The sequence below is a fragment of the Podarcis vaucheri genome, assembly GCF_965113315.1.
Source record: "Podarcis vaucheri genome assembly, chromosome: 7".
NCBI lineage: Eukaryota > Metazoa > Chordata > Lepidosauria > Squamata > Lacertidae > Podarcis > Podarcis vaucheri.
This window is the reverse complement of record NC_138765.1, coordinates 58,141,283-58,164,811: the sequence shown is the minus strand read 5'-3', so window position 1 is coordinate 58,164,811 and position 23,529 is coordinate 58,141,283. Positions and strand designations below refer to the sequence as shown.

Below are 23,529 nucleotides of genomic sequence, written 5' to 3'. Positions count from 1 at the left end.
TAATAATATTTTTAAAGCCTTAATTCTAAGACACAACAGGGAACATTTAATTATTTGTCAGTCCTATACTTACAGTCAATAGATCACATCAAGGTCTACACTTACACCCTTAGGGCTCATGCATACTTCCACTTCACCTGTGCCTAAAAAGTACAGGTCCAAAAGGTTTTCCACTTGTTCCATGCTTTCTAGGCATGGGTTTATCCTGCCGCTTTCCCTGGGAAAAACCACAATCTACTGCTGAATCAGAAAAAACCCTCAAACCACAAAAAAGTTAGACATTTCTTCTGATTCAGTGGTAAACAATAGGTTTTCCTGGCGGAAGCAGCAGGATAATAAATGTAAGTGTGGATGAGCCCTTGGTACAAGGAAGACTCCTATGTTCCAAACATAAGTTTGCTAATAGGCTTTGATAAACTAGGAGGCAAAGCTTGTTGGCAAGACTATCCAGCACATTGTTAGCTATAAGGAAAGAGACCAAGAGGATCATGATGAGATGCATCAAGAAATAGAAGAATGCCTTCTCACTTCCTGTTTTAGATCCCTGGCTGAACTATGCCCAAGCAAAACGTCCCTCCCACAGTGGGAAGCTTGGGTTGAGGACTTCAGAGAGTTTCACTTGGATCAGGTCACCAGTTGTGTGGCACGAACAATTAATGAGGGAGATAAGAGAACTGCCTCTGTTGCCCTGAAGTGTGCTGATGGAAGAAAGCAGGGAAAGATGATGGGGAAGGGGGGTGGGAGAGAGCGAGCAGGGAAGCCTTTAAAATACTTGCAAAAGCAAGAACACAGAAGTTGGCCCACAGGTCAGTAGTGCTTGGTGCGAGAGAGAAAAAGCATACTCCTTTGATCTGATTGTCACACAATTTAGAAATATAGAAGCAAAAGTTAAACCCTGAGTGAGTGTGATTCTATTTTTATCCACTGGTTATGTTATTGGTTGTATACATAGTGCCAAGCCACGTTCAAGGTTGTTAGAAATTTGGACCCAGGACATTGTAAGTAACTACCCAACCACCAAGATCTCTGGGGATCTCTTTTGGTGTTCCCCTTGGCTCAGACCTCATCTGTCTCCTGAGAAATCTCTATGTGGGACAAGAAGCTACAGTTAGAACTGGATATGGAACAACTGATTGGTTCAAAATTGGGAAAGGAGTACGACAAGGCTGTATATTGTCTCCCTGCTTATTTAACTTATATGCAGAATTCATCATGCGAAAGGCTGGGCTGGATGAATCCCTAGCCGGAATTAAGATTGCCGGAAGAAATATCAACAACCTCAGATATGCAGATGACACAACCTTGATGGCAGAAAGTGAGGAGGAATTAAAGAACCTTTTATTGAGGGTGAAAGAGGAGAGCGCAAAATATGGTCTGAAACTCAACATCAAAAAACCCAAGATCATGGCCACTGGGCCCATCACCTCCTGGCAAATAGATGGGGAAGAAATGGAGGCAGTGAGAGATTTTACTTTCTTGGGCTCCATGATCACTTCAGATGGTGACAGCAGCCACGAAATTAAGAGACGCCTGCTTCTTGGGAGAAAAGTGATGACAAACCTAGACAGCATCTTAAAAAGTAGAGACATCACCTTGCCAACAAAGGTCCGTATAGTAAAAGCTATGGTTTTCCCAGTAGTGATGCATGGAAGTGAGAGCTGGACAATGAATAAGGCTGATCGCCGAAGAATGGGTGCTTTTGAATTATGGTGCTGGAGGAGACTCTTCAGAGTCCCATGGACTGCAAGAAGATCAAACCTCTCCATTCTGAAGGAAATCAGCCCCGAGTGCTCACTGGAAGGACAGATCCTGAAGCTGAGGCTCCAATACTTTGGCCACCTAATGAGAAGAGAAGACTCCCTGGAAAAGACCCTGATGTTGGGAAAGATGGAGGGCACAAGGAGAAGGGGACAACAGAGGACAAGATGGTTGGACAGTGTTCTCGAAGCTACCAGCATGAGTTTGACCAAACTGCGGGAGGCAGTGGAAGACAAAAGTGCCTGGCGTGCTCTGGTCCATGGGGTCACGAAGAGTTGGACACAACTAAACGACTAAACAACAACAACAACAACAACAACGGCATGTCTCAGATGCAACAGAAGCTGTGTGTTATTCTGGGCCCAATTCTGTGGAATTCCTTCCTGGCTGAACTCAAACAGTCCCATCTCCACACCTTGTTAAGCTTCAGCTGCTTGACAAATACCTTCATGTTCCAGCAGGCATTTTAAGGATGTTTTTCATTTTAATTATTTTAATTGATTTCATTGACTATAGGCTGTTTGAAATTTTGTATGCATTCCACTTCGATTAAGCAGTATGTACAATAAACAAACAAATAAACAGATGGTAGGAGAAGATTAGAGAGACACCTCCTCCCCAGTTCCCACATATGTACTGCTCTGGCAACGTTACCAATTGGCCCTGAAATTTTGCATGAGGCAAAATTAGGTGTCAACTGCTCAGAACAGAACTTGCCCAATGTGCAGTTTCTTACCTATCTGGAAAAGGCCATCCTATGCTAGCAGGAAGCAGGTGACTCCCACAGCACACAATTTGACTAACAACCTGCAATAATACTTTGTGGCTATCAGTTGGAAAACAGTGGGACTCCTACCTGAAATACCTTGCTGAGTCCATAGTGGGTGCGACTATACTCCTAGAAGCTCACCAACAGGAACTTGTCAGACAGCTCAAGGAAGCTATTGCTTCATCATTGGTCTGGCTAAAACTGAGAACCTATATAGGAGCTGTAAGCGCTGGCGCTTCTTAGTTCTCAGTGAGGTTCTGATCCTGGCAACTGTATCTATATAGTAACTTCAATAGCCACTCAAGGACTTCACCAATAGTCCTAAAGTTAAAGTAAATATCATAATCTCCTCTTCTGTAGCCTTGGGGTGATGAATTGAGGTCTAGCATCCAGCTGGAAGCCTAGGCAATTCATGTGAAGTCCCTAGATACTATGTTTTCAGGTGTGTGGTTTTTTTGGAACAATGAGTCATTGGAGTTACTGGTTCTGCAGCAGTTTACTGGGGGGGGGGGTTCCAAGGAGCTGATTTGAGGTTCAGGGTCTGGGAATGGCTGGGCCCTGACTCAAAGGCTGAGGCAAGGTTTTTCTAGCCAGATTTTGGAAGTCAAAGGAATGAAGGTGCCTCAAGGTTGCTTTGGCAGGGTAGTAGTGCCCTCTGTCAAATCAAAATTTCTGCACAGATGTTTCATTGGAATTACACTGCTTGGCAATGCACAGTACCTTGTACAGTACAATGGTTACTATAACCCTGATGGCTATGTTCTAACTCCACTGTCAGAGGCAAAATGCTTCTGAATATCACCTGGATGCCATAGGAGGGGAGAGTCCTATTGTGCTCAAATCCTTACTGGAGGCTTCCCTTCTCCCACTGTGAGAACTAGGGGTGGGCAAATGTATCAACTTCAGCTTATCTCAGTTTCTCATTTGTCCAGTCTTTGGTTCTTCATATTTCCAGATTAGGTAGTAATTTTTCAAAAAGTCCTCAGAAAAATTCACCAGAATTTTACCTTGACTTTCTCTGTAAATAACATGCAATTTTTCCTAATATACACATTATTTTGCAAAGCAACTTCCTCTAATATAGTGTTTTAGCCTTTAAATGTATGTGTACACACAAGCATGCATTTATATACACACTTTACCCTAGTATGCATTTTTTGTACAAATTGCCTGACCAGAGAACCATACTGAAAAATCTAGAGATGTGTGAATTTCAAAGTATGACTGTGTTTTGGTTCACACATTTTCTTGGAAAGTGTGAATTAAGTCAGTTTGCCTTTAAATGTGAAATGAGTTGAATTTCTCTCCCACGCTTAGTGGAACAGTGCGCTGGACAAGATGTTCTACTGGCCTGATCCAGCAGGCTGTTCTTTAGGTTCTTTGCACAGGACTTATTGAAGATGAAAATGGTGTATTTGAGGTCATTTGGAAGGCTCATATATTCCATCCCCTTCACACTGCTGCCGCCAAATCAATGAAATCCCCTCCATTTAACTCACTGAGAATGAAGTGGTAAAAGGGGAGGAAGATTTGGGGTCAGTCCTACCAATGAGAGATGAACAAGAATGAAGAAATGAGAAATCAATTCCAAGTGGTCTTTTTCCTTATCTATTTGTGGTCCCCAGACTAGCATTATTAGTGGTTTGGTAGTTGATTTTCTGACAGCACACTTTCTCTCTTTCTCTCTCTGAATGATTTTACTAGTCCTCTGAGTGAGAAACATCAATAGTTGTGGCTCTATGAACATGTCACAGCAAAAGTATTTGCTATTTACTAGTGGTTTATACTCACATCCTCAGAGGCTTACAAAGCAATGCAACATATCTCACCGTTGGCAAAACAACAGCTGGGATCTAGCACCAGGTCTGTAGAGGACAGACAGGTTCAAAGAAGATCATAGAATCAGGTTGAAAGAGAAATTAAGTGTTTGAGCCCGTTTGAATCAGTCCATGTTGACCTGAGAATCATTGACCATAGTTTGGTGGTAGAGCATCTGCTTTTCATGCAGGAGATTCCAGGTTCAAACATAGACACAGCTGGATTGCTCTCACCAGCAGCAAAATCATGAGAGTCACGTAGTTCTACATAGCAATTATCATTGGATCCAGGTCAATGTGTTCCCTGGCTCCCCAAATAACATAACTGTGCCTGGGGTAATAAATGCAATTACTATATAATGCATCATATCTTTTATATGTGGATTGGTTCAGTGTTACATATATTTTTTAAAAAAACAAGCTGACATGGGGTTTAGCCCATGAGCTAGTGATATACTCAGCTTTGCTAAAATGATGGTAGCACTTTCCCCTCTTTAATTTACTGTTATCAAAAGCTCCCCATTAATCACTGATGATTAAATAGTGCTAGCAGCACAAAGGCAGGGGAAAGAGCGTCAAACATCTGCCCCTCCTCAAAGTCCCAGCTAATTACATGTGACGGCGTATGAGATCCATATAAAACACACATTACCTTCTTTGGGAATCATCTGTCTGGCTGCTTTCCTTAACCTTTTCATAATTTATAGCCAGCTCTGCTTTGTGGAACCTCAGCCTACCCTTGCCTTAATAGAAACTGCCACTAAATTAAGTGCTCAACTTCTTGACTGAGAGAAGAGATGCAAGGAAAGGCCTGGAATTCCTACCAGCACCAGTTCAACCCTTCATTGCCTCTGTATTGTTGCTTGCCCATTGACTTGGTGTGCCAAATGATTTCCCCCTCAGGCAAAAACCCTTAGACCAGATATGTTCCCAAGGCTTTAGGTTGTCCATGCTAGTCTCTAACACATCCTTTTGCCACAATGATCATGGGTTTATGTATGTCTGCAGCAGCCATAGATCTCAGAGGTGTCACTGCTTGGATTGAGGTCAATATCTTAATTGATGAGCTGCTATCACTCTCAGGTGTCTCCTGGACCACCTGTCTTGTGAACACAATTTTGTGCATGTTTATTAAGGACTAAATCTCAGTTCAGCGGGACTATGTGTGCATAGTACTTCAGCTTTAGCCTGCTCCCTGCTCTCCGGGGAGGAATTCTATGTTCTGGATTGGTTAGAAAAACAAACTCCGGCCTTTGCTTATATACATGCAGCTGCCTGAACCACTGTGTCTTTGAGGTTCAGGGAGCTGGAAAAGATTAAGAAAAGGGCAACTGACATTATCAAAGGGATCAAGCAACTCCACTATGATAAAAGGTTGCAGCATTTGGGACATTTTAGTTTAGAGAAAAGACAAAAAGGGGCTGGCATGACAGAAGTTTATAAAATTATGCATGACGTGAAGAAAAGTGGATAGATAAATGTTTGTATCCTCCTGCATAACACTAGAACTCAGGGAAATCATGTGAAACTGAATGTTGGAAGATTCAGAACAGTCGAAACAGTTCTTAACTACAGAATTCGCTCCCAAAGGAGACAGAGATGGCCACCAGTTTGACTGGCTTTAGAAGAGGATTAGACAAATTCATAGAGGAGAAGGCTACACCAGTGGCTACTATCATGGTCATGTAGCTGGTGGCAGAAATGCTTCTGAATACTAGTTGCTGGAAACTACAGGAGGGAGAAGTGTTCTTGTGCTGGGGTCTTGCTTGATGTTTTCCCACAGGCATCTGGTTGGTACTGTGATGTTGGACTAGGTGGGCCTCTGGCCTGATCCAGGAGGCTCTTATCATCACACACAAACCGGTGGTCCCCAGCTTCCTACCCACAGCCTCCAACCTGACCTCCATGTCTTTTCGATGGGAAATAGGTATACTGAAAGTAAGGCCCCCTGTCTTTTGTGGGGCTTTCTCCCTAGTAAGAATGTTTAGGACTGCAACCTCAAAGTAGTTCTCTTGAGGAATGGCACTGCTAATAGAGATCCAAATCTATTACTTGACACTGAACATTCATGGTGTGCAGATACTTAGGAGGCATTTTCTTTTCTTTCTTTTTTTAAAAAAAGAATCTATTTGTTCACTATGCCACATTGCACATCTACGGGACATTGTACACTTACATCTCTACTTTTTCATTACAAAGAAATCAAGATTTCCTTAAATCCCAAGGCTTAGGTCAACACTCCCAGCACAGGAGTTAATCCTTTCATATTACCCTTTGCTAAGTAAGCTCTTGAGCATAGACCAGATTATATATCCAAGGTCATTAGTGTGATTTATTATGAAGATACAGGAAATTAGGTACTGATATTTCAATATTGGGCAGAAAATTTAATTCCGCTGTTGCTATAGAGCTAATGTATCTCCTACCAACCTGTCACCACAGCAAGTAGATAAGGACATTCCCTCTTTTTAAAAAAACAAAAATGTTTCCATGTCCTTTTCCCTTATTCAGTCCAAAACAACTGCTTAAAAAAGAGGGTGGTATTTATAATTCAGTTTATAATTACTTTGTCAACATGTGTGAGGTCTCCAGTTTAGCCAACAACAATACTTCTGAAAATGTTTTATGCAAGCAGAACTATTTGCACAAGAATATTTCATCAGGGCTGTGTTCATTTAAAGCAGTCCTATGCCCAATTTTTTCCTTCAGTTTAAGACCATTCACCCCCAGTTAAAGACATGACAATTTGCATTCAAAAATGATCACAAAGGACAGAAGATTTTGATGACATCCTTTTGTCTCTCTGCAGGGACGAAGGAAGGTGTAGTGAGACCCGGGGCGGGCATCGCTATGTAGGGTGCATGTGCCGTGTCGCTACATACAATGCATGCAAATCACTAAGTACAGCACATGTGTAGCGTTGCACTCATGTGCTGTACGTAGTGACGCCGAACACACACTGTATAGCGGTTTGCCGCCGGTGCCGCTCCAGTGCCGTATGGATGGTGCTGGGATCCCTCCACCGCCGCTACAGCCGTTCATGGCTATAGCAGCAATGGAGGGATCCTGGCACCGTCTGTAAGGCACTGGAGCAGTGCCAGTGGCAAACCACTATATAGCGCATGTGTGGCATTGCCACGTGCAGCGCATGTGTGCAACACTACACATGTGCTGTACTTAACGATTTGCCGCCGGCGCCGGGATCCTCTGCTCGCGGCTACAGCCGCAAACGGAGGATCCTCCACATGCAGCTGCGGCAGCACAATGGCCTCTCGCACCACCGTGAGCTCCCATGGGGTGACTTGTCACCCCTGCATACATGGAATCTGGGGCATACTGCCCCCCCACCCCCCATTGCGACACCACTGTCTGTCTGTCTGTGTGTTACATTTGCCTTAATTTTGAGATGGCAAGAAGTGTTTGCAAAGTGTCTTTTTGCATGTCAAGGACACCAGAATTTTGTGTTTATGGGCTAAATAAGGCCACAACTTTATTGGTTACAGATGTGAGTGGTATTGGCTTAGGCACTGGGCTAGAAATGACTATATCTGACTCTGCCCGCCCTGCAGGTGGTCCAGTAAGGGTCAACCACCTGCCAATGACCATTAACTGCAAACTCCCCCAGGGTCCCTCATGGGGTCATGGCATGGCTTTGGCCCTTAGTTGGGCTTCAGACAAGATCCACACACACCAGATCCCTTTAACAGAATACCCTTAAAGAGGAGGGGCAGGTGAAGGCCTTCACCTCCCCTCCCATAAACCAGGTTTTTCCAATGCCTAACCACCAAACCTTACAAAGTTGTGACGATTGCTACGAGGCAGGCGAAAACCACATGGCTGGTGTCAATTTACCAAGTGGGAAAATTCCTACCTGCCCCCCTCAACAGGTGACCAATCGTGGTCCATAGCAAGGCCAAGATGGTGAACACATGAAAATATGGTGGGAGGGCGGGAGATCCGAAGCACAATTAGGCAAGAAGAGAGAGCCCCCCAGCCATGCAGCTGTTTAAATAGCCCAAGCCATGCCCCCTGGCCAACCAGATTTGTCAGCCGGGGGCTGTGGCTCACAAAGTGTCTTTTTCATTCATTCTCTCAGGTGGACCTTGCTCTGGTGCATTCCTAGGAGCCCATGCTTCCTGAAAACCTCATAATGTCCTTAGCTAGGCTTTACTGTGAGCACAGAATGGCTGCCTACTGTGTTCCTAAGTACCATTCTTTAGGGATTTAAGAAGGATGTGATTTCTGCACTCCAACTCTATGATTCCAAGGCATAATTTTTCGCCCCACATTTGTCACACAGAAGCACCATCCCCATTCCACTGAAATTAGTCTTCCACCTGCAAAAATACATCATCTCACTCTCTGCTGTGGCAAAATTATGTAACCTGCATATTTCACGTAATTGCAAAAAGCTGCACAAACCGAGCAAGTCACATTGTCAACACACCCAATCCATTTCAATATAAAGGAAATGCAATGCAAATGGGGAACATCATCAATTAGGTATCATTTATGGACTGAAAGCAACAACAGTGAATACTGATAATATTGGCTGGATTGATTTCTGCTCCAATCATGAGACAAATTATTATTTTATTTTATTATTAATTCGATTTCTACTCCACAACTTTTCTCCAAAGGAGCTCAGAGCAGCAAACATGTCAATCCTAATACAGTTATAACTTCTAAAACAATTTAAAACAATCTTCTTTTTTAAAGAAAGGTTAAAAACAAGTTCTCTCCCCCCTCTAGGACCACACAGCAATTTCCATACACACACAGTCTGGGATAATCCTGTTTTTTCTTGAAGTCCAGTCCCACCCAAATTGCTTATGAAACTAAGGAGAATTTTCGGGGAGGGAGGAATTCAGTTTCAAGTATTTGCAGAAAGACAACTGTTAAAGAGGTGGAATCTAAAATTCCATGCATGCCAGTCTTTGAACACTCCTTTAAAGTAGTCTTTTGAACTGCAGCCACTCTGTGATGAAGGCATCAAAGAATCATACAGGCCACATTCACACCATACATTTAAAGCACTATGACACCACTTTAAGCAGCCATAAGGTAAAGGTAAAGGTACCCCTGCCCGAACGGGCCAGTCTTGACAGACTATGGGGTTTGTGCGCCCATCTCACATCTATTGGCCGGGGGCCAGCGCTGTCCGGAGACACTTCCGGGTCACGTGGCCAGCGTGACAACGCTGCTCTGGCGAGCCAGAGCCGCACACGGAACGCCGTTTACCTTCCCGCTGGTAAGCGGTACCTATTTATCTACTTGCCCCCGGGGGTGCTTTCGAACTGCTAGGTTGGCAGGCGCTGGGACCGAGCAGCGGGAGCGCACCCCGCCGCGGGGATTCGAACCGCCGACCTTTCGATCGGCAAGCCCTAGGCGCTGAGGCTTTAGCCCACAGCGTCACCCGCAGCCATATCTCTCCCCAAAAGAATTCTGGAGGTTGTAGTTTGCTAAGAGTTGATAGGAGACCCCCTATTCCCCTCCAAGAGTTACAGTTCCCAGAGTTTCCTGCGAATAGGGCTTTAATTGTTCAGCCACTCTGGGAACTGCAGAATTCTCTTCTGTGTGGCACCATACTGCTCTACATGTATAGTGTTAATGGTACCACAGCATAGGCACCATCAGGGGGTGCAAGGGCACCCCCAAAATTTCAAGGAGGGGGGCAGCCCCCTCAAAACTCCACAGTGGCCCTGTGAGTATGCTGCATAACATGCCTACCTTAATTGTGCAGCCTGCATGGCATGCACGTGCCACTTGTAGAAATGGGGGGGGGGGAGGAAGGTGGCACATTTGTGCCACAGTTAGAAAAGAACCAATTAATTTTCCATGTCAACTGTTGCCTATTAAACAGACTTCACTGCTCCCCCCCCAAAAAAAAAACCCCACCCCAAGTATCCCCCAATAGCTAAATGAGAAGGAGGGTCTTTTTCAGTATAATAATAATAATAATAATAATAATAATAATAATAATAATAATAATAATTTATTTATTTATTCATTTATTATGCCCCACCCACCTGGCTGGGTTTCCCCAGCCGGGTAGCTTCCAACGGAATATTAAAATATAATAACCTATTAAACATTAAAAGCTTCCCTAAACAAGCGATGCCAAAGTGATGAGTAGCTTTGGCCCATGTCTTGTAATTTCTAGAAACCCCAAACAGGAAAGAGCAAATGCAAATTATTGTATTTTATTACTCTGCCTTCTAAGAGAAGCACGGAGGTGTAGAGGCAAGAGTGTCAAATTTAGACTGGTCCTGGGTTCAAAACCCATCTCAGTCACAACAGATTGCATCCAATGTCCGTTCTACTCGGAATAGGCCTACTGACATCAATTGGCCCATTGATCATGCCTGTTAATGTCAATGGGTCTACTCTGAGTAGAACCAGCATTTTATACAAGCCCATGTCTCAGCCTAATCTATCTCATGGTAGCCGAACAATGATGCATTGCCCAAGGTAATAGCTCTGGTATCTTGACAAACAAAGCCAACGGTTCCTGATTCCAGTCCTGGCAGGTCCTGACAGTGTCCCAAACCATGCTAGGGCACAGAGAAAACTGAATATGGCATAGCAATGGAGGGGTCCCTGGCCCCCTCAATATTTGCTGGGAGGGGGCCAGGCCCCCTGAATGTTGAGGGGGTGGAGGAGGTTGAATGGCTGGCTCCTCCCAAACATGAGAGAGGAAGCCGCGTTGCACTTGGCTCCTCACTCAGCCTCCTCCCAACGATGTGCATTGCACATGTGTAATGTCATATGCATAACCTGCAATACACACGCAATGTTGCATCATCCGGAGGCAGCCAAGCGGGGAGCCCAGTGCAGTGCATCTTCCTCTCTCGCAGGAGGAGCCAGCCATTGAGCCATGCCACGCTGGGCTCTCCATTTGGCCTCCACCTGGCGATGGGATGTGTGCACATTGCATGCATAATGTCACACGTACATGATGGGAGGTGCAGTCCAACAACATTTGGAGAAGGGCATTACATTGACTATCCCTGTGCTCAAATGATTCCAGCGTCAAGTTGAGACATCCAGCTCCTGACTGACATAACTGTCAGCGTCTGATTCTAACTGCATGTGATAGAATATAAAAAGAAATTGGCAAAACACAATTCCACCAGGTAAAGCAGATAAAACCACCAGCCTTCCATTTGTCATAGGATAAATATCTGTCATTCTTCGTGAGCAACTGACAAATAAACAATCCCAGTAATTAAAGGGTACAGTGCATCCCATTATTCCATACTTCATCCTACTTGAGGCGGACAAATAAATTGTAACAGTAGCATATGGATGGAGACCAAAAAAATTGCCAGCCCCCAAATATGACATCCCTCTGCTTGTATCAGCAAGAGAATGTGAGGAAATGCATCAATAATACCCGTCAACATTGGTAACCCAGGCCATCTGGACGTCGAGCAGAAGCGCTGCCAAGAGTGTATTAAAATATTTTAATCTCATTGTTTTCCCACAAGAATGCTGCTTCACATGCAGAAGTGTAAGGTCTGCTAAATGGCCAGGCCCATCAACACAGGCTCATGCTTGGTGTCTGATAGCTATTTAATTAAGAGATACTGAGGAAGGGGGTAGTCAGTTACAAGCAATAAGCTGGCTCCCAGGCGGACAGGAGAGGCCGGCAATAATATAAAGGAGGAAATGGATCTCTGCATTGTGTCTTTGTTGTGCTGCCTAATTAGAAGTTTTCTTTTTTAATAATTAAAGAACACAAATGTCCATCTCGCTTATGAAAGTGTTGCCTCTGTGCTTTCAAAAAGGCAGATGTTTAGTTATTCCCATTTACTGTCATTAACGGAGGGTTGGAAAACTCCCAAAGCAAATGTGACCAGCCAGGAATGATACAACAAGAACATTGCTTGTGGTGAACTTGCATTTGGGTAAGAAATCAGGCTGTTCTTCAGAATGTCTATATTAGGTTTGGGGAAATGTGAGGCCCTGATATTGTTGGACCCCCATTCTCGTCAGCTCCAGCCAGCATGGCCACTTGAGATGTAATGGGAGATGTAGGCAACAACATTTGGGGGGACCATGTTGACCACTCCTGGTGTAAGGAAACATCTCCTTCATTTTGCCACAGGAAACATGGCAGAACTAAAGAACAGCTTCAGGGAGTGAAGATGAACTCAAAGTGTTCAAGTGCAGAAGAGTTATGCAGAAACCAACAGTCCAATATTGCAACATTCAAGCTCCTAAAAAAATCGCCACCACAATTCGGTGTGTGGCGATGAAGAGGTGGACCTTTTATATGGTGGCACCAGTGTTATAGAATACACCCCGTTGAATTATATCCTACTTGGCATTCCACCGACTTTTGAAGTTGCACTTGTTTACATATGTATTCCCTTGATCTTTTGAGCTGTGTGTCCTGTTTTAATTACTATTGTTTTAATTGAATTGTTTTATTGCAAACATTAATTATGTATTTAAATTATGTTTTATATTTTAATAGAATTTGATTTTATACTTGTAAACTGCTTAGAAGCCGATTTTGGCATTAAATGGTATTATTAATTTTATTATTATCTCTCACTTTTAGCTTCTCTCAGTTTTCCAAGTTATTCAGTTCTCCACATTTCTGCAGTAATTTGCATTTCTTTAAAAAATCTCATGAAAATTATTCAGCATTTCTGTGAGCTTCTTCTAGTAAAGGCATGTTTGTATTTTGTACACATTTCACAAGCAATGGAGTGCATTTCTGTAAACGCTGGTAGGTCAGAGAACTCCATCACGAAAATCAGATAAGTGCAAATTTCAGAGGACAGTTGTGCTTCCATTCTCACATTGTTTCAGAAAGTGCAAAAGTGTCTTTAAATGCAAACCGAATTGACTTTCTCCTCCAGTCCATAGTCTCTATGCTGCATTATTTAAAGGAAGAAAGGCCATTCCCAAACATTGTATCGTCCGCGGGATTTGATGCAGTGGTTCAGTTCATCAAAACAGTCGTAAATTAGTCCTAGCTAAGTTTGGACATGTTGTATGTTTATTAGTGAGGAAATTGCAAGCACAAATCAAGTTGTACTCATGTAAGATTCAGTCATGCAAGGTATTGCACGCTCTAGCCTCATCTAGCAGAGCACTCAAGCATGTCAGCTTTTAAGGCACAGCTCTCCAGTTTTTATCAGAAGCACATGCCTTAGGCTTGTGTATCATCCACACACATAAGGCTAATGTTGGAAGAAGCTATAGGGATAAGATTCACCAGTAATAAGCATATCCTGGACCCAGGAATCAGAGCATTATAGGTTTGAGCCCAGAGCTGTACATCAACATGCAAGTCAAAACACCTGAACACTCAGAAGAGTAGATATGCCAAAGAGTACTTTGTTTTGCTACAGGAACAAAGGAAACTATCTTCTATCCTGTCAGACTATTTGCCCATTTAGCTATAGGAACATAGCTACTGTCTCCATGCCTTGCATAATTTTATATTCTTCTATCATGTGTATATTCTTAATTTACCTTTTCTGCAAACTAAAAAGCTCCAAATGCTGCAGCCTTTCCTCATCAGAAAGCTGCTTAATCATGCTCATTAATTCTAATGTGTCTACTCTGAGTAATCTGCATACCAACCAGAGGCTTAAGCCACAATTTCAGAGTTCAAACATCTAGCAATACACAGAAACAATGTGTTAAGGCAGCCATAGACAAACTTGGTCCTCCAGATGTTTTGGGACTACAACTCCCATCATCCCTAGCTAACAGGACCAGTGGTCAGGGATGATGGGAGTTGTAGTTCTAAAACATCTGGAAGGGCCGGGTTTGCCTATGCCTGTGTTAAGGCATGTAAGAGGTTGAAGTACCAATGCACAACACTTCTCTTCCATTCAATAAACCATGGTTTGTCAGACTGATATTGATATGTCTGAATCCAGCCAATGACTTGTCATTAGCCCACTGTGCAATGCATTTCTTCTTACAACACTAGGTAGCTCGACTGTGCAATTTGTATTCATAGTCACGGCGCTAGCAAAGGCAGCTTCGTGTCCAACTCCCTAGAGGAAGAGACCTTCAGCCACTGGCAGCTCAAATCAGTCTCCAGCTACACGAGGACACGGGCCGTAGCTTTCTGTCACATTGCCACATGCTCAGGAACAAGAGATGCTCTGTCTTTATTCCTTGTTGACACAGAAGTGGTTTGTAACTGCATTCCTGCCGGAGGAGCACAGATTGCCAGCAAGTAGCTTTTCCAGACAAGTAACTTCTCTGAAAATGACCGTATGAAGTTATAGCTAATTCATTTTCCCCACTCCAATCTGATGACTATAACTCATTATAGCATTTTATTGATCAGCTCAGCTGTGTACGTCCTTATAGGGAGCAAGCTCAATAACACTCAATATTACATTTTTATTACACCCAAGCTGCTTGGCTCGCCTGCACATTTTTTCTTCTTTGGTTTCTCTGAGATTCTGCCAGTGCAGAAAACAAAACAAAAGCAAATGCCCCCATTCTCAAATTGAAACACACAACACATCACTGTACCAAAGACAATCTTTTGCAGCCTAGTGTTCACTCAATCAGCTGCCTGCAATCTAAGAACACAAGACAAGGAGGAGAGCCCTGCTGGACCAGGCCAAAGACCCATCAAGTTCAGCATCCTCTTCACAAAGTGGTCCACTAGATGTCCATGGGAAGCTTGCAAGCATAACCTGAGCACTACCACCTCTTAAAACTTGTGATTCCCAGCAATTGGCATTCAGAGTTATACAGCTTCCATAGTTTATCTACTGTGTGAAGAAGTACTTTCTTTTGCCTGCCCAGAATCTTTCAACAATCAGCTACATTGAAGCAGCCCAGAAATGCAAAGAAAAGCAAATTAAAGCTGGACTGAATTTGCTATGAAAATAATTTTGGTTGAAAATTTGAGAGTGCTTTTTCAGGACTTGACTGAACTGTTGGAGAATTTCAGTCTTCCTGATCAAAAAATAATTAGTGGAATGCCCCACTCCACCCCAGTTTCTGCATTTCAGAATAATATATTGTATAGAACTTTAAAGATGCCCTGTAATAAAATTGTTGTATCTACCTGCCTACAGTTTAGCAGCCTCAGCTGAATGTGGAGGGATTGCTGTGCCTGCAAATTTCATTCACTTCTGTGAAAGCAAAAAAAATTCAAAACTATAGCCATTTGAAGTTCCCCCATTATAGTGAATGGGGAGGCAGAGTTTCATTTTTAACAAATGTAATTTGGTCCCAAATAACAAGTCAAATTGTAAAGAAATGTTTTGGCTCTGAAACAGACTGAGCTGCTTCCCAAAGCTACATTCACAGGTACAGTACAAGTAAACACTTGTGGCCTGGGCACACCATTGATGTTTATTTACTTGTAAAGCAAATTAAAAATGAATGCATGAATCCCCATTCCTTCCTGATGTCTTTTTATGACAAGTGAATGGAAATACAGACATGAATGGTAGAAGCAAAAGTCATTTCATTTTTGTTTCCCCATTATTTCCTCATTGGAGAGATTTCCTAAAACTGCCAAGAGGCGCAGCATTAGGTTTATTAGGAATGAAGTTTGATACATTCCTAGAAAATTCTATAGGAGGGGGGATCTTCGAGTGTTCTGAATGTGGCGAGGCATGAACATTCTCCAATATGAAGCAATGGTTGAGGTCACAACGGGAGTATTAAGTCCACTTCTGGGCATTGTGTTAAAAGGGCACTGACATACTAGATCAGGTCCATAGTGGGGCAACCAGAATGGTGAGGGGTCTGATACCAAGTCCTTTGAGGAATGGTTTGAAGAAATAGGTTTGTTTAGACAAGAAAAAAATGAGGACAATAGCAGAACATCTGATTTGTGTGCAGAAGGCCTCAGGTTCAATCCCCATCATCTCCAGATGTGTCCATTGAAGACTGCTGCTAGAAACCTTAGTAAGCTACTGCTACTGTAGACCACACCGGGCTTAATAAACCATGGGTCTTACTCAGCATAAGGCAGGTTTAACTGTTCAAACACTATCCTAGGCAGCTAAGAAGGACCATAGCTCTTTAGTTATAGCTTCTGTTTTGCAAGCAGAAGCTCTCTGGTTCAATCCTCAACATGTCTAGGTAGGGCTGAGAGAGACTCCCTACCTGAAACCTTGGAGAGCTGCTTCCATTCAGTGCTAAAAGGACAAATGATCTAACTCAGTATAAGGCAGCTTCCTTTATTCCTATATTATCCTCAAAATGCAAAGTCTCTGCTCTGGTGGGTGGTTTTCCAAGCCTGCCAAGATGGGTTGCTCAAAAGAATGTGGTGGTGGCCTGTGGTTCAGCAGCACAGCATGTGCTTTGCATGCAGGAGATTCCATGTAGGGTTGGGAGAGAGACTCCCTGTCTAAAACCCCAGAGCTGCTGTCAGTCAGTGTAGACCATACTGAGCTAGATGGCCCAATGATTTCACTTGGTACAAGGCAGTTCCTCTGTTCTTAAGATTAAGCAGGGACGTGGTAGCTGTTTATCTCACTAACTACATTTCAGAAGATGGGGCAGATTTGTTCCCTGTTTCTCTTCCTATCCGGGGAGTGGAAATAGTATAGAACTACAGCTAAGCAGTAGTTGGAATTTTGAACTGTAAGAACTGTTTGACAGTAGCTTCAAATTATCAAGAGATGAGATGGGGTTGTCTTTCCTGGATGTATTTAAACAGAGGCTGACCAGCCATCTGACAGACATAATGCTGTTTCATGCTGCAATGTAGGTCCATTGTTGAACAGAGAGTTTCATTATATGACCTCCAATATCCCTTCCAACTCTCCAGTTATAAGGTTTTGTCCTGAGTACACTCAGTCTAAGGAGGACAAATGGTTGGTAGTTTAATTCTTTATTGACAGAGCACACACTTACAGTAGCTCCTAAGGTGCACTGAACACACACAAACACACGCTTCTGTTGACCAAGTAACTGGCTCCTGACACATCCTACACCTCTCCAATCTCTTTCCCTTCCACCAGCCCTGGCTCCTTCCTTGCTGGTGGCACAAATCCTCATAAATTGTTAACCCTCTTCCTCTTGATCAGCCTTGGCCGTCCTGCCTCTATTATGCATTCCTTGTATTCCCAGCAGTTACATGAAACTTAGAGGATACCCTCACCTCCACCCCACCCCACCCTTTACATTTGCTTATATAATATGAATTATTTGTATTTGGCAAGTCTGGTTCCTTCAGGAGCAGTGCAACACTCCTTTGGGGAGTGCTGCAAGCTACATGCCATCTGGATGGAAAATTCCAAAGTTGTAGAGATTGGCCAGGTCTCCATTGTAATCAGTGCCAAAGCAAAACAAATTAAACATTTATGAAACAGTAACAAAAGAAAACAATTTCCACAATATCAAGTGGAAAAAGAAGCAAACAGGCCTGCTAGAAAGGAAAGCAAGTAAAAAAAGCTAACACTTCACAAGTGCATACCCCTGTCCCAATACCTGCATAACTTCTGATAAGTTCAGCAAACCTGTGGTATCATGCATCCTGGGACTGTTCCATCCCCCACATGGGTTTTCTTTTTCCCCTGCAGAAGATATTCAATACCACTTTGGTATCTGACCAAAGCACTTTTTTAAGGCTCCTTCCAGCCAGAAGACAAACCCTTGCTGCCAACAACTGATTCAGTGGAGCTGTCTCTCACAGTACCCAATCTCCCCACACTCACAGGAGCCAAAGATTGCAAAATCAGGTGGTGCCTATTTTATAAGCCAGCCAGTAAGCTTTCCTGGGGAGGTGGGCATTACTAAACTAAAGCTCAATCAACACATAGAAGATTTCAGTTGGATTCAGGTGTTTACAGAGACAAGGTTTGGTATAGCTACCCTGGGATCTCCCCAAGGAGCTGCAGGGGATCTGGATTCTCAATTGACTTGGCCTCTTGATGACATCTGGCTAGGCTTCTTCTGAGCCATGGCCTCTCAAAGACCAGGACACTGATAGTATCACACTTTCCCCTCTAACTGCTTTCATTTAAAGCAAAGCACTTCATCCTGGATTCTCATACTGTCCATGTTCTCATGAAGCTTTCACATCCTGCTTGCAGATTAATGTGAGGCATCTGGTTGGCCTCTATGGGAAACAGGATACCAGACAAGAGGGTCTCTTGACCGGACTAAGCAGGGCTCATGGTCTTTTTTATGTACAAAGACAGTTTAAACCAGGGTCTCCAGCTGTTTTTGGACTACAGTTCCCATCATCCCTGACCACTGGTCCTGCTAGCTAGGGGTGATGGGAGTTGTAATCCAAAAACAGCTGGAGACCCAAGTTAGGTAAACCCTAGTTTAAACCAGTTGCTGAGTAGGACCCACATCAAGAGGAATATTGGTGAGTATCAGTGTCTGGGGTAGAGCAACAAGGGGGAAAACCTCTTGTCTTCAGCTCTTCTTGGAAAACAATACTTTATGATCTAGCAGGGGGCTTCATATGTTCTTAAAGTCCACCAGCTCTCACAGCAATGTAACATGCATCAGGGTTAAAATCCTACTGAATACAAAAATAACCAAGTGTAAAACTCTTCCCTATTACATTCAGCTATTTAAGTATGGCAATGTTGCAATGTCACCCTAGCCCGCATTTGATTCAGTTGATCCAACAATAAGTATTGTGATTCAAGGGCTGAGTTTGCCACTTGAAATGTTAAGGTTATTCCAAGCAACCGTTTCCTGAATTTGACAAAAAGGGAGGGGGGTTGTGGTGGATGAATACAGAGCTGCTGATAAACATCTCATAAGTGCTTTGCCCTTCAAATGTAATGCAACTGTGAAAAAGGTCAAATGAGGCACCTTCCCATATTTACTGCCAGATGTGCATATACATAAAAAACAATTCCTTCTTACAAATCTGTTAAGTGCTCTAGTGCACACAAGAACTCTGCCCCCACATCTTGAAAACACAAACCATTGAACCACATATAGGAATTTTAGAGGTAAGTGTGCTAGTGTTGCTTTAGATATGGCAATTGGAACCCATCTCAATTAGTGGAAATTACTTTCTGTACCAAATTAGATGTTCCAATAAAAAAATCTATCCATCCCACAAACAAACACCAGGCTTCTCTCTCCAAAACAAGGCAAGAGTCAATTTATCGCATTCCATTTATTTATTATTCTGTAGACTCACTTTTGCCGATGTTTTACCTTCTCCTTTATTCCAGATGATGAAAGAATTTCTAAAATCAATTTTGGTACTGAAACACATGCAGTTAATTGCAGTTTCCCTTCACCTCACCATTTTTTTTATCTTCCACATTACTGATGCCCGTATATAAAACACTGCAAAAAAACCATTTTGGTGAGCCCATACCTAGGACTAGATCAATATTCTTTTTGTATGGTGCTTTACTGATGTTCACATGAGCTCCTATGACCAGTAAAGCAAAATTCAAAAAGAATTTAACACAACCAGCTAGACAACCACATGAATAGGGCTTTTTGTAGTTTTAATCATGATGCACAACTACAAGTGGATGATGGTAAGCCAGCACACGAAAGGAATTCAGCAGGCATGTAGTTCCATCAATATTGCTTTTTTTGTAGTGGTGGTATTTATTTATTTATTTATTTTATTTACATGTTAACACAAGGAATTCCACTGTACTAATTAGACCACTATGGTTTTTGGTGGCTCTCCAGTAACTTACACTGGGTTACTTCTTCGTCCTAGATTCCATAAATTGAGCTTAGGATCTTATGCATGCAAGACATATACCCTACCACTGAACTAGAACCAGAAAAGCAGGGAAAGTAGGAGAAGTTATGAATAGATTGAAGGAAATAAAATCTGCAGCAAACTATTCTTGCACATGTTCTTCCCAGCATTTTGGTATAAGTATAAGATAGAGGATTCTAATGCACTGATTTCACTCTGAAAGTAAGACTGGGTGATTCAGTACTTTAAAATTCAGAGATAAATTGGGTTGGAGGAATTTCAGAAGCACCACTAATCCAAATACACTAAAAAAATAAAGATCTACTCAGTCACATTGGTGGTGGCCATGGATAACTCTGCAAAGGCAAATGGTAACAATCAATTTAGGTTAAGGTCAGCAGATTTTATCACTCACCTTGCCCACGGGCCTTGGAAATGGAGATCTCTGGTTTTCAGGAATTAAGATTGGAGTTGCCACAATGGACCTCCTTTGCCTTACAATTCCAAGGCTGCCTTCTGCCTTAAAGATTTCCTAAAGAAAGAAGGAAAGAATAATGAGATTAATTAGCCCAAGGCTTCTTAGGACAGCATAATTTATTATCCATCTTGAACATATTTTTTACTTCTGAATAAAAGCATCCATGAGCCAGAGTCCTACTAATAGACTTTCTCAACCTTCATTAGCTGTAGAAGTATTGTTAGTTCAAGACACAGGATCAGGCTTCTGATTAATGAAGATCATTATTAAGCTTCTTCAAGTGAAATCTTCAGGATCGGGCTATTTATGAGAATGTCAATAATGACAGATAATTCATGCTTTACCTTGCATCCCTATAACTACATTGTGTCAAGAAAGCAGTAGTGATTATATTAGCAGCTCTCCATTTCTGCTGAAGGAAGGTATAGGAAGAGAAATGCCAGCACAAGTGACTGAGACTGTTAGCCTGTTTGATCTGATTGCAGAAGTGTGTGGGTCACAATTTTGAAGTAAGAGTACAACTGTGCCTGCAGGAACACAGAATGTTGGTATTGGCTGCATCCTGGATAGGTGTTCCATGTATCAGGATGTCTCAGAAGAGGAAGTCTAATGATGCCCCACATTGTATGTTGGAACTTGCCATTACTTTCTGAGGCAAGGGTTGGATCCAATGCTAATTCTACTCAGAATAGATGTGCTTCTCCAGTCAAAAGAATGTGCACATAAATGCATATGTTATGAGAAAGTGTGCATATGAATGCATATGTTAGTGAGAATAACATACAAAAATGCATTATATTAGGTGAAACTGCTTGCAGAAATGTGTATATTAGTCAAATATGCATGCAGAAATGTATTTATTAGCAGACGTTTGCACCAAAACACTGACAAATTTCGATGAGATTTATTTTTAAATAATAATCACAAAGTGCTCCAGAAACATGAAGAACTAAATTTATGACTAGAAAAAGAGAAACAGAGAGAACCAACATTGAACATATTAGACAACTCCTAGTAATAACCAGAGTCAGCATTAATAGGCATTAATAGGCCCCAGCATATCTATTTTAGCCTAGATCCTGGTGCTGGGCTTTAGCCCCAAAACCCAACCTTAGCTACACCGCTGGTCAGGAGAACTGCACAGGGATAATTTTCTCTTGCCATCATATATCACCTTCCATTATTTATGAAAGATTCATGCTAACACTGAATTTGCCTCCATCCTCAGACAGTTGCCTTGGTTCTTTGGCCTATCATTGTATGGGATATTGAGGATCTTGATCACGGCAATGCTTTGCCTTTTAATTTCACTCTCTCCAAGGAGGTGTGTGTGTGTGTGTGTGTGTGTGTGTGTGTGTAAGAGAGAGAGAGAGAGTCCACACACATGCAAAGACACACAGTTGATGTGTCAAGGAAAACTGAAGTCTGTCGCAAAGGCAAAATACGTGATGCAGCAGAAGTAAGCTTTCAAATCCACTTTGAAAGTGAAGACAGAGGGGCCCAGCTGCCATGTATCTGTGGCAGAGGTTAGAAGACTTACATGAATCAGACTTCTGTATTAAAAACAGTAGGAACAACAACAACATCCACCCTTGTGGATTCCTGGGAGTCAATCCAGGACCATTTACATGTATGCAATACTAATTACCTAAACAAGATTGCAGCACCTGCATCAGTGATGACAAAAATTTACCCAAAATCCCCCTTTTAACAAAAGAAGTCCTTCTGGATACCAAGGACCTATGTCCCACACAAATCTTATCAAAAGTCAAGGGGCATAGCTCAGTGGAAGAGTACATACATTCAATTCCTAGCACTCCAAATTTGGCAGAGGAAAAGGTCTCAATTAAGAGGGCTGAAAAAGGCCCCTTTAATATCTTGGAGAGATGCAGATCTAGACTAGATGGACTAATGGTTCAATGTATCTTCATACATTTTGCACACACTATAAACACATATCCTTTGACTATCATGCTAATCACATAGCACTTTTCAAAAGAAACATTTTCGCTCCAACACCATAGTATCAAGGTGTTTGATTTCCTACTGAATATGAGCAATAACTTGTCTGTCATCATGGCTCATGCTCACAGTGACACAGATATTGTTTTTGTGGACTCCAACTAAACAGATTTAAGGTCCATCTAAAGTGGAATGCTGCTTGGGCATAATGTTTTTTTCCCCTTGCTGTAGAATTCTCCATTCTGTTTGTTTCTTTATTTTTTGCTGGGGAAAGTCCCTTTGGGATCCTAACACATTCAAAATTTGAATGAATGACCTGGCCACTTCCTGGTAGCAGACACCATTAGTCTTAGCAAGGAAAACTTCATTAGAAGCCGTCATGGGTATGAGTCAGACAGCTGGGCCGTGGCCTATTTGTCACAATAAGAGTTGGAATCATCATTGGCGTGGCAATCGGTAACCTATTATGGCTGACCAGGAAGCTGTGTTCCATGTTGATTAGTTATATATTAGGTTTGATTGTGTAGATCTGGGGCAGGAACGTGGCTCCTTTCCCATAGGTTTATGAAATGGCTGCAAGCAAAAAACCCATGAAATTGCAAAGTGGAAACTAACATTCATGATGTTAGTTGAAAAGTCTACAACAGGGCTAGGGAGCTTAATTAATCATTCAAGACCTCCTCATTTGACCCACAATGCCATTTCAACCAAACCATGCCCACCTGCTCTACAGCTAACATCATGTGTGGGATGTCAGGGGCTGGCAGAGCCAGGAACAGGATAAGCCTGGGGGAGCACAGAATGGGGAGAAGACGATCCCAGGGAAGGGCCCAGCAGGTTGTGGTGCCCACTGGCAGGAGAGGGAGAATGGGAGACTAGTGATACAGAGGGAGAGAGGCAAGAAACCCTAGAGGACCATTGCCAGTCAGTATAGACAATATTTGTCATTTCCCCTGCTTCTGGAAGGAAGACTATGATTTGGATAAATTACTTCTGGAAGACTCTTCACTACCTGCTTCTTCTCTGTACCAACCTGAAAGCTAGATAGACCAGTCTCTCTCTCTCTCTCTCTCTCTCTCTCTCTCTCTCTCACACA

General features: G+C 42.6%; 1 protein-coding gene across 2 annotated transcripts in view; it reads right to left on the bottom strand.

Moving 5' to 3' along the window:
* Positions 1-23,529, bottom strand: part of CDH13 (cadherin 13) — a 681,110-nt gene that overhangs the window by 339,974 nt on the left and 317,607 nt on the right. For both annotated transcript variants that reach the window (XM_082232914.1, XM_082232915.1), the window contains exon 4: positions 20,409-20,525. In XM_082232914.1, the coding sequence (XP_082089040.1) occupies positions 20,409-20,525 (117 nt within the window). The remainder of the gene's footprint in view (positions 1-20,408; positions 20,526-23,529) is intronic.